The sequence below is a fragment of the Mastigoproctus giganteus genome, chromosome 7, assembly GCF_048544385.1.
Source record: "Mastigoproctus giganteus isolate SK-2022 chromosome 7, ASM4854438v1, whole genome shotgun sequence".
In the NCBI taxonomy this organism is placed as follows: Eukaryota; Metazoa; Arthropoda; class Arachnida; order Uropygi; family Thelyphonidae; genus Mastigoproctus; species Mastigoproctus giganteus.
In genome coordinates, this window is record NC_143581.1 from 26,867,976 (window position 1) to 26,880,192 (window position 12,217).

At 37.8% G+C, this 12,217-nt stretch overlaps 2 protein-coding genes across 2 annotated transcripts; both read right to left on the reverse strand.

The window, feature by feature from the left end:
• Nucleotides 1-208: 208 nt before the first annotated feature.
• On the reverse strand, nucleotides 209-6,232 carry LOC150082738 (techylectin-5A-like). The gene is made up of 6 exons (XM_090378781.1): nucleotides 6,147-6,232; nucleotides 3,829-3,970; nucleotides 3,317-3,477; nucleotides 2,991-3,096; nucleotides 855-1,019; nucleotides 209-567 (listed from the first exon to the last, which is right to left on the reverse strand). Exons 2-6 carry the CDS (start codon nucleotides 3,968-3,970, stop codon nucleotides 284-286), a joined length of 858 nt encoding a protein of 285 aa, XP_090234907.1. The 5' UTR covers nucleotides 6,147-6,232; the 3' UTR covers nucleotides 209-283.
• Nucleotides 6,233-7,248: 1,016 nt separating this feature from the next.
• Nucleotides 7,249-8,663, reverse strand: LOC150082739 (techylectin-5A-like). The gene is made up of 4 exons (XM_090378782.1): nucleotides 8,622-8,663; nucleotides 8,205-8,310; nucleotides 7,918-8,082; nucleotides 7,249-7,532 (listed from the first exon to the last, which is right to left on the reverse strand). The coding sequence occupies exons 1-4, from the start codon at nucleotides 8,646-8,648 to the stop codon at nucleotides 7,249-7,251; spliced, it is 582 nt and encodes a 193-aa protein (XP_090234908.1). The 5' UTR covers nucleotides 8,649-8,663.
• Between the last annotated feature and the right edge of the window lie 3,554 nt (nucleotides 8,664-12,217).

Genomic DNA, 12,217 nt, shown 5'->3' on the forward strand with positions numbered 1-12,217 from the left:
TCACAAACTCCATCTGTTCTCTTGTTGGTTTTTCTGTTTACCGGGAGTAAAAAATCTTTACTGTCCTCACCTGAGTCCGACTAACTCAAAGAAGGTGTGAAGAAGGCCCATAACAGTTCGTCAAACATAAATTATCTTAACAAAAGTCAAATACACAATCAGCATTTATCTCTAAAGCTTTTCGTTTATTAGGTGGTGTTTTGTAAAATACACCTTTCTGCACTTTATCGCGTTAAGAAAAAATTATAACTTAAGATGAACAAGTTCTGGAAGGAGTTATTAGTTACTGTGGTATTGTTTCTTGGCTTGAAATCCTAAAGTCAGCAGGACGAATCTTCATCTCAGTAGCAGAAAGAGAATAGCGATGTCCTCTCCATTGACCCCAGTTAATTCCATTAGCGTTGGTTGAGTGATTTCCTTTCAGGTTAAGTCCATTGAGGTTGGATGAGTGGCAGGAAACGTACCACCAGGCACCACTGTATTCTTGAGCACAGCTTTTCTCCCAAGAGTCGTTGTCTTTGTCTTTGGTGGAGAATTTGGCTCCGTTGTGTGTAGTTAAAGAATCACCTGCAAAAACAAAAAAGCCACACCGCGTTAAATATTTCTTGCGAATTAACTGATAAACGGTCAGTTTGTTGAGTTTTTGTTTAATGATAACCCCACAAATATATTTAACCACAATCCAGATTTTGGACAAACAGTGAAAGCGTGTAAATTTAGCAAGATTTGATACAATGCTTGAAGTATCGAAATGGAAAATATGTGGAAAACTAATAAATCAGTTTTTAAATGTAACAGAGTTTTAGCAATCAATAAATTGAAGAAACGCATATTGTGATCGTTTTCAAACTTACCAGCATCTCCAGAGTATCCGCGAGCGTGAAGGATGTAGTTATTTTCTTCATTCTCAATCCAAAATTGGTCATACACGGCAAATCTGAAGTTCCCATCCATGTCTTTAAGATCAAACCTAATGGAATTTTCCTTCTGCTGTGAGAGTACGTGAATCTTTTCATTTCCTATAAAAGGAATATTTTATTCAACTGTGTTTCATGCAAATATCTCATCTGACATTTTTGTTGTTTTTAAGTAATTTATACTCCATCAAACTGCGCTTTTATATTTTATGATCAAGGAATGATTTCGACTTACTACTCTCTGAGAAAGTCTCTGTCTTAACTGCAAGGATCACATTGCAAGTAGATGTCAGCACCAATTAAAGGAAGGATTGAAAGACACGCGCATTCAGTTATAGGTAGATGGAATACAACGCAAACAACAAAGGACGTACATCGCTTCAGGAGAGGTGAATTGTCACACGTGTCAATTCAACAGATAGCAGAAAGAGTGGGTCACACAAAATCCATCAGGAAGAAGGGGAAAAAAGTTTTTTGTGCTGGGTGTCTTCTGAAAGGAGCATTCGCAACATTTAAGCTTTACAAACTTCGTACACGAACTGCATGATGGCAGCATAATTCTGAGTAATATAAGGGTTGCGTCATGAGGCTGTCAACGTCCATTACGACTTCCTTAATCACAATATAGATTTTGAGAGAACTGTGCATTGGGACTGCCCTCAACATCAGTCATGCATCCCAGCTCAATTTTTATTTGCACTGCTTGCAAAAGACTGTGGGTTCCAATTAGTACCGTTCTGACTCCGTTGTTTGTTGGAAGACAGACATCCTGTAGACCTTACTGGAGCAAAGTTTTTCACCGTTAACTTGAAACCGGTTCAGGATTTCCATTGTATTTTGTGGGAACATCCTCTTTATTCTTTTCAAGGAGATTAGGTTGGAGTGAAGTGGATTGATTTGCAGATTGCATGGATGCCTCAGACTTCGTGAATGCGAGATGATGCCTGGAGGTATTGGCGCATCATATCTACCTCTCAATAACTAGGCCAGGATATATATATTCCTGGTAACAATAAACATCCAGGGTGCCTACTCCATATTTGCATACAAAATGCCTCTTGAGACAGTCAAAGGAAATTGGAAGATCCTGTTTAATCACCTAAGTAGCTAATATTCTATGCTTATGAAGGTTTTAACGTTTCTGGAGCTGGTGACCAAATGACCGAAGAGTATAAAGCAACTGGGGTAACACACCTAACAATGGAAAACAGAAGGAAACCTATCCTAAACTTCTTTCATCAGTTGAGCATTATGAACCCTTCTTCTTCTTCTTTGTGGTAGTGAAATGCTAAGTCAAGGATTACTTGTTGTCCCAGGTAATTCCCAGATCCTTGTGATGTTCGACAATCTGGATGGATTGACCATTTACGACTATGGTGACGTTATGCTTTATCTGCTTTCTGGAGAAGAACATCTGAGCTGGTTTAAGAGGGTTTATTTCAAGACCAATCAAATCTAGGAAGTTGGCCAGGTTGGTTAACTGCTGTGTGGCTTGTAGAGCAACCTTATGCTCACTATCACTATGGCTGGATGGAAAGTTTTCATGTCGTCTACGTAGGTAAGGATGTTATTGCAGGTTGATAGGAAAGGATCAAGAGCTGCAGCAAAGAGTATTGCAGAGAGTACCCCTCCTTTGGGAACCCCTCTATTTAAGTGTGAAATTGATGCAAAAGTCTTCATGCTTTACAATTATATGCCTCTCTGTCAGTAATTCCTGCAAGCGTGTAAGTTTCCTGTAATGCAACAGTGAGACACCAGGGAGTGTCTTTACTGTTGCTTCTTTCGCAAAAAAAATCTACAAATCTATTGTATATTATCACAATTAGGCAAGAAGAAAACTCGATACAGAACAAATCATTTGATAAAAATGTACAGAAATACACATTCTAATAATTCAAGAAGAAAACATCTTCATACTTCAATATGGCTTCTCTAGATAGACAGAATATTTCTTAAATATGCACGTCGGTTAGCTAATTCCCACACAGTAAACTTTCTGATCAATGATTCATGTTTGGAGTACAACTGACAACAATCAAGCTTCATTTAAACAAATTCAAATAAACCGCTCACCTAACCAGAATTCACGATCGATACCTCCAAATCCATGTTTATATTCTTCCCAACCTTTATAAAAGTAATCTTTCGGGCGTGCAGAGTCTCCTCTCCTTTGAATCACCTGAAAAATGAAAAAAACGTTGTCCATTTGGTTTCGGATTATAGTTAAAATGGAAAAAATTACTATTATTTAAATAAAAAGTATTAGTATATTTGTTTCATCTATCTGACTAAACAACACCTAAAAGATTATCAAAGGTTTTCATATTATAAAGGAGAATAATATTAGACCTGAAGGTCTTAATGTGCTCTGAATATATGAATAAAAGAGTTCCACCCACCGTCCATCCTCCTCCATCGGCAGACATATCACAGTAGACGTCAAAGCTGTCCTTTAATAGACGACTTCTGGGCCAGATCTTATAAATGCCACTGGCGTTATATCCTCCTTCCAGAACTTCAGCACAGTCCACAGGTTTAAATATACATCTTGGAGAGTCAACTGTAATAAGGACAAAATGAAATAAAAATGTTTTTTTGGGTGTTGAAAGCTTATATTCCAAGAGTGGATATAAAACGAACTGATATTTCAAGAACGATTAAGTGGACCTTTTTATGCTGTATTTCGATCTTCGTTCTTTTAATATTTCTCAACTGCTTATTAGGTTTGAGATATCGAGTGGAATTCGACATCTAATTCGAAATTGTCTGTATAAGATAAGATATATTTCTTCTTTCGGGAATTCCCATTTACAGATTTAAAAACATAATATAAAGCAAAAAAATTATTGTTTTGGACATGTACTCTAATTTCTTTCGATATGTAAACATGGAAATATAAAACACCTCCTACCTTCGGATAAAACATTTCTCAATAAGGCGAAACCTTCGTCAAATTTCTCCTTTGAACGAATTACGTCGCAGTTTAAGTCAGTTCCTCCTTTAGTGATTAAGAAAAGTGTAGAAATGACGAACAGCAGTTGCTTTAACACCATCTGAAATATGAAACACGAAGTTCATCTAAAAGGAGTTAAGTCATATGTAAAATGCAAAAAAAACGTTCACTTGCACATCCAGACACCTAGCGGAGCACTTCATCCGAATGATAAATCATCCAGAGACAGTTCCAGAGTTCCTTACTGAAGGAATCACATACCAGAAGGCTAAGGACCAAGATACAATAAACGCAATGAAATACACGCCGATTAGCTGTCTCCAAACGATGTACAACGTCTGACCAGCTTCATAACTAAAAAGATATTAGACCACTTGGAAAGCCAGACCATTATGGCCAAATAGCAGAAGGGATGCAGCGAATGAGCAAAGGATGCAAGGAGCGATTAACCATTGAAGCCACAATTATAAAGCAAAGCCAATCCGACAGTGAGAAACTTCCTAGAGGTAACCATGGCGAAATGGAGTACCGCCACCAAGGTCGAGAACATTAGAACTACACCGATCGCCATCTGTAGAGAAATCTATCAGGGAAAGGCGCTGAGTCCACTATAGATCTCTTTCTAGCACGAAATCCGCTATCCACCATGCTCAAATGGACACCCTCTCCTGCCGGATGTACATGAATGAAATCAAGCTCTACGCGGTAACTGCGAACAACTCCAGCAGTTACTCCGGATCACCGAAGAATTCAGCAATGATATCATGATGGAATCAGGACTAGACAAATGAAGAGCCACGGGTTGCACCAGGGAAATTAATCAGCCGAAAATACCAGCTGCAGACTGGGAAAGAGATCGAAACTATGATGGGGGTTAGATCTGCTAATACTTGATGAGGATGCAGGCACTTGTTCTCCTTGTGCTCTAACTCGTTGAGCACAAGGAGATCAAGGCCTACCTGACCGAAAAATGCAATCAGTGACTCAGAAGCGTGCTCCAAGCAAAGCTGAACAGAGGAAACACAGTAAAAGCTGTAAACACCTATGCAACCTCAGTGCTAACATACTCCTTCGAGGGTCATAGATTGATAAGGACAATGATGATCAAGAGCAGCAAAAACGACCCGAAGTCGGCTGTGTAGAGACTGACTATAGCTTGGAAAAAAGGAGGAAGGGGTTTGATAGACCTCATCGAGCAACAGAAGAAAGTGATAGCGAATCTGAAGGATTATTTCGAGAAAAATACATACCACTCTTCCAGGCCATAAAGAAGATAGACAGCGGAATATCACACAACCTAAGCGAGGAGATCCCTTCCTCAGTTCGGAACAAACGAAGTTAGAAAGATAGGCAAAGAAGACAGTCCATGGCAATCACTACAATGACCTCAATCTAGACCACATGGATAAAATGGCTTCCAATTCATGGCTCACGATTGGGCCGCTCTTCTCTGAGACCGAAGGATCCATGCACGCCATCTAACACCAGTAACTACAGAAAAAATACATCGTCAAGAATTCCGGAGTGACAATCGACACATGTCGTGGTTCCTGAAACGATCCAACACATCATCGCAGGATGCCGGATGATTACCAGAAGGAGTACACTCGTAGATACTAGCAGATAGCTAGTATAACAATACATCAGAAGCTAGCGAGGAAATACCAGTTGATCAAAAAATTGTACCGTATTACAAGTACGAGCTCCAGACTGTACTAGAGACTCCACAAGCCGTAATGGGACAGTGCCATAATAACGGACAAGACACTCCCGTGAAACAGACCAGACACAATCCTTGTGTCTGGTCTTATTCCCAGTGTTGAGCACAGCAGTGCTCAACACTGGGAACTTGCAGAAAACCCATGTGGGAAAGATCAGGAGTACACAGACTGCAGATCAAAGAGATATGACGTGTGGAACAAGTAATGACCATCCCGATCACCGTGTCAACCACCAGTATGGTGGCTAATACCTTTAAATAAGAGACTAGCAGCAACTGGTCTCCTACAGAACACCTACAAGGATCTCCCGAAAGTTGCAATCCTGAACACCTGTAGGATAGACAGAGGATTCCTCGAGCAACAGCAATAAGCACCGGACATGACAACCACCCCATGCGCTTGATACCAGTACCCGTCACGGGGTGGAACCCCCATCAGTTAAAAATAATAACCCAGTATAATTTTAATTATAATAATCTAAAACTAATGCAGACATGAAGTTACTGCACCTTCAACAAGTCCAGCAATAACGAAATAGTAATGTAATGTACTTACGTTAATTTTCTTCACGGTATCGTTTCGAGCGTCTGGTGACTGACTTCCTTCACTTTATGCCGAGATTCCTTTTGTGTGGCTCATGTGTGCATCTGTATGTACACATATGTTTGTGTATGTGTGTGCGTGTGTTTTTCTTTTTCTTTTTTAACACTCCCAATTTAGACTTCTCGGGAATGCAATCTATGGATAAACATCCTGCCAGGATGTGTGACAATCCAAATATAAAGAAATTGTTTATCTTGTACTGAAAACCATCACAATGTTAAGTTCATTGAATTTACAAATATCGTCGCACTCCCACGCGATCCAGTATCCTTATAAATAAATTGTCCGAAGCTCTAGGAGCTTTCATTATAGAATCCATGTCCACGATTATGATCTTTGGTTATGCTGTTATGGATATGATGGAGGCCAAAAGAGCCTTAACTCCCTCTATTTTCTGCTTATTTCTTTTCTGTTGATTGTTGTAGCATAGCACAACGATCAACAGAAAAAAAAAAACTTTATATACATTTAACAGGAATTTTAAAGCATTATTCTATGGAGGTTTTAAGGAGAGATTGTAGAAATTCGAGATATCGGGAAAATTCGACTTATCGTTGTTCGAGTTATCCGGAGTCTGCTGCATTTTCTCAATATGAGTCTCCCAGTTTACTGTACATTATTTGTCCACATTTCATTTTAAATAATGACTGGAAACATAAAAGCTGCTGAAACACGTTTTAAAGTAAACATTGTAGAGTGGTTTAGGGTGGACAGCCAAGAAGAAATGCCTGCAGGAGGCTTTTTCCAGTGTTTACTGGATTATGTCTTTTAAAGGTGCCAAAGAAAAGACTCTTGTTTCACTGTCTTTGTTTTATTAAAATATATAAAAATTTAAAAACAATAACCAATTTCAGATTTATCTCTAAAATTCATTTTGAGTGATAATTAAAATACATTAAATTATTTTTATTTTATACACACAAATTGAGAATCTGGACAGCCGGCGAGATGGACCCGTCTACATTATTTTTGTAAAATGCACCTTTTGGGAGATTATTGGAATTAGAGAAAATAACGCTAATTTCAGATTAAGGCATCTTAGAAGAAGCGCTGGTTACTGTGGTACTATTTCTTCTCGAGATATCCTAAAATCCGCAGGACGGATCTTTATCTCAACAGACGGAAGAGAATAGTGATGTCCTTTCCACGAACTCCAGTCAATTCCATTGGCATAGCTCGTGTGATTTCCTTTCAAGTTAAGTCCATTGAGGTTGGACGAGTGGCAGCCGGTGTACCACCAGGCACCATTGTATTCTTCTCCACAATTCTTCTCCCAGACGTCATTGTCCCTGTCTTTGGTCGTGAATTTGGCTCCGTTGTGTCCAGTGAAGGAATCACCTACAAAAACAAAAGCATACTGCTCTAAATAATCATAGATTATCACGTCCCATTACATATTAATGCTCTCCATAAGGTGTACTCTTTTTCCTTCCAGTACATACCTTAAAACTATTTAATGTATAATATTTATATTTCCATGTATAAGGTTAATGTATATAATACATTTCCCAGTATTATATACCTTACCTTTCTCTAATATAGCTAAGTTAATATGGCCGATGGAAAATTGGTGAAAATTGTACAGTACTATGTACAATAATTTGGAAAAAATTCAATATTTGAGTCCATTTTTTTAACTATGATGTCACAATCGGAAATCCGGAAAATTTGTGAATAAGTATTAAGAAAAGATAGAAAACTGAAGTATTGCTGTCCAACTTACCAGCGTTTCCGGTGTATTCCCGAACATGCAGTGAATAATAATTTTCTTCACCATCAATCGAAAATTGGTCATACAAAGCAAATCTGGAGTTACCATCCAGGTCTTTAAGATCAAACCTTATGGAGTTCTTTTTTTGCTCTGAGAGTGCATGGATATTATCGTTACCTTTAAAATAATAATGTATTAACCTATTAATATAGTACATTGAAGAAAAAGAACTCGTTATTTCTTTTATAAAATGAAACATTAAAGAAATTCCAAAATAAATAGGAACATATTCTGCTTACCTAACCAGAACTCACGATCAAGGTCTCCAAAACCAATTTTGTATTCTTCCCAACCTTTGTAGAAGTAATCATTTGGTCTTCCAAAGTCTCCTCTCCTTTGAATTACCTGAAAAACAAAGCACGTTTGTTATTCTGTTCGAAATAATAGTTTAAAATAGTTACTTTTACAATTTACAAAGCGTGGTCATTGGCTAATTATCCATAGGGTCGCAGTTTAGAAGGACAGATCAGCAACATCGGTTTAAATGAATAATATACTTTAAGAATTCCTTTCATATTTCTGTGATTCGATAAATTTGAAATTCTCTGTTAGTTGAAAGGTTTCAGAACACCGTTCGTATTATTAATGGGTGGAATAACATTAGGTCTAAGGTCCTTAATATTTACTGAATGTAGGAGAACGAGAGTTCCACTTACTGTCCATCCTCCTCCGTCAGTAGACATGTCACAGTAGACGTCAAGGCTATCTCTAATTACACGATTTCTGGGCCATATCTTATAGATGCCACTGGTGTTATAACCTCCTTCCAGTACTGCGACACAATCCGTTGGTTTGCAAAAACATCTTGCAGAGCTCACTGTAACCAGAATAAAAGTGTATAAAAATATTTAGCTATGTTAGATAGTGAAAAGGTATGATATATCTAGCATGGATGTAGAGCGAACTTGTATTTTTAGAAAGAATGACAAGGACAATAAGATGCGTTGAAAAGTTTTCATCTGTGTGGATTATCTGACTAAATTATGCAAAATGTGGACCAGCATTTGTGTGTGGGATTGACAACTCTCTTTACAGTTCCAAAATTCGGAAAATTCCAAGTTCAGCAAGGGTCAGGTCCAGAGCACGTCAATTTAGTGTAGAACAATTTATCGTAAAAGAGGTTTGATATGTTCGGATGTACTAACTACGATACCCTCAACAAACTAGTAATAATTGACAGCGCTGGATCCTTGATGACTTCTCCAATATATGAAAAAAAGATCTATTAAATGTATTTGTGTCCAATGTTCACACACTTGATTAACATCAGTAAAGTATATTGAACTCCCTGTGAAACTGAGTAATATGAGAAATACTGAATGTCATCTGAGGAGTTATACGTTTTGCTATTAATACCCATGAGCCAAAAGTCCCGACCCTAATCTTGCTGATCTGCACAGATGGAGGTCGCTTTTTCTTCGACCGGATCTACTGTCCCAGCATAGCCTGAATAATCTTCAATAAACGTCTCATTTCGTGAATTGGATTCGAATCCTTTCTTTTTGGAGCTTTAAAGTATCGAAGAAAATTAATTAATATATATAAATCACAAAAATGGTCCTTTTAGAAAAGGTACTGATCTTTCTTGCTATTTATAAACAATAAAATATAAAATACCTCTTACCTTCTGCCAAAACATCTCTGAGTAAAGCAAATCCATCATCAAATTTTTCCTTTGTGCGGAATACATTGCAATTTAAGTCATCTGATGCTTTAGTCATTAAGAAAAGCGTAGAAACGAGGATCAGTACTTGCTGCAACACCATCTGAAATACGATAAAACGGAATTCATCTAAAATGAGTTAATTTAAATTGAAAGTTAATTGAGTTAACCTAAATTATCCCAAGAAAAATATTTAGAATTACAAATATGCCGTGTCAAACATAAACCAAAGATCTCAAGGATTATAAACCAAAGATCTCAAGGATTATAAACCAAAGATCTCAAAGATTATAAACCAAAGATCTTATAAACCAAAGATCTCAAGGATTATAAACAAAGATCTTATAAACCAAAGATCTCAAGGACTAAAAACCAAAAATCCAAAGATTAATCTCAAGGGAGTGGGAAATGCGAATTATTGGATAGGAGAACTGCACTACCCTACAACAAACATCAGGAAAATTGCACGTCTACAAAAGATTTCTTTGGTTTCTTGTATTTTTACCATTCTGAACTGCTTTCAACTCAAGGAACTGTAGTATAAGAACTGTCCTAATTGTGAGATACTTAAGCACTTACATTATTTCCTTCTGTTTCTGAAAAATACTGCGACAACTTTTCTGTAATTATCTGGAATGGTCCTTCAGTAGTATCGCTTCTTGTTCCAACCTTATTTCGCACATACCGTGGCAAATCGGTCCCTTATATATAATTTGCATTTTTTTTCTCTTTGTTTTTTCGAGTCCCCTCCCAGATTTGGCTGGAATGAAATGTTTTCAAATTATACGGCTGGCAAACATCCTGTGATAAAGATAGTATAAATATACAGAACGTATTTATATGAAGCAGAGCTAAATTTACTGTATAAATATTAAAAACATCTTCTGTACATCCAAAGGACGATTTCTTTGTAAATCGATTAATTTTATAAGCTAAAAATAAGCTAAAGGAACTTCCAGACATCTGTACATTTTAAGAAAACTTTTTCTAATTCTTCAGTTCGCGGTCAAAACATTCGCGGTCAAATTGAATTCCTGCTGAAATAATAATATCAGTCTAAACTGCCCTAATGTTAATATTCGGACATACATCGAGTGGTCACCAATGTCAGACACAATTACAAATAGATGCTCGTAGGATTTCCAGGAGATAATAGTGAGTGTGTGAATGCAAGATGCTGCGATCGAGGAGTTAACAGACTTCCAGAGCCGAATGATAATTGGGTGCCACGTAAGCCGTTGGTCTGTACGTGGCATTTCGACAGCGCTGAAGAACTCGAGGTCGAAGATTGCTAATTTAATCTACAAGTTAAACCGTACTAGTGCTGAAACATTCACAAACCAACACAGAAAACATTCGAAGCTGACAAAACATGTCAGGAGAAATCCCAGAAAAAATCATCTGCTCGGAACGTAGGTCGACGTCGTCGCAGCAAACACAGGCCCGGTCGTGTCTGGATGATGCGAATACCTGGAGGAAGCTACCAGTCGGTCTGTATCGTCCCGATAATTAAGTTTTGCGGCTGCCATCGCTAAACTTGGATCATTGGATGTGTGTCAGTAGAGACTGCTAAAAAAACAGAGCTGAACTGGTTGCCATGGCTGATTTGAACTTCGATTGGCAGACAATATCAGTGTATTTACAAAACTACTGGTGGAGAATGTTCCAACGAAATTAGAGGCTCTTATAGAGACTAAATATTTCAGCTTACTTTATTAGTTTTCCCACAAATTAAGATTATTTGTAGATTTGTTATTGGTTATCTGTAGACCATTTTTCTGGTATTGGTAAAGGATGGATACTGGGGAAATGTTTTTTTTCTTTTCTTTTCTTTTTGAGATACCTTGAGATCAATAGGACGTTGTTATTGTAAGGTTCTTTTGGGCATCAGCAACTTCGTGTGTTCTCTAGTCGATTTGCAGTTTGCTGAACGAAAAACCCTAGTTTCCAGGAGAAAAAATCATCCTTCTCGCAGTGAGACCGACTAACTCAGCCACGTCATTCATGGGATTCGAACTCATCTCTTTTCCTCTCAGTGTGGCGAAGATGGCCATTCTATCAATTGTCGAAGTTGTCTGTCAATTCTAACATATACACGTATATGTATTATGTCTGTAAGTTGCGTGTGTTCACTGGTCGAATCTTCTGTTTTGCTGTACGAAAAAACTCCAGTTTCTGGGGGAGAAAACCTTGCTTCTACGCCTGAGACCGATTACGTCTATCCCTCAGTCAGTTTGCTGTTTCCTGGACGAGAATCCCTAGCTTCTGGAAAATAAAACAGTGCGATCCTTTGCCTGAGACTGACTAACTCAGCCAAGTTGTGAAAGAAACGCTCACAAAAGTTCCACGTGCCACTGATTCGAACCCAGACACTTTCTATTATTTGGCGGATGATAATCATATCCATTCTGTTACCCCTGAGGGCGCCTTCAAGCAGTGACCCAACTTTAGATTTCGATAGATAAACTAATAGGTGTGTTTATAGCTAATCAAGAAAAAAACTACTTGTTGAAAGGATATTTATTATATTTATTTCTATTCTTGATAACTATTAATGCAACACATGGTGCAACTTTTCTGCACTTTATA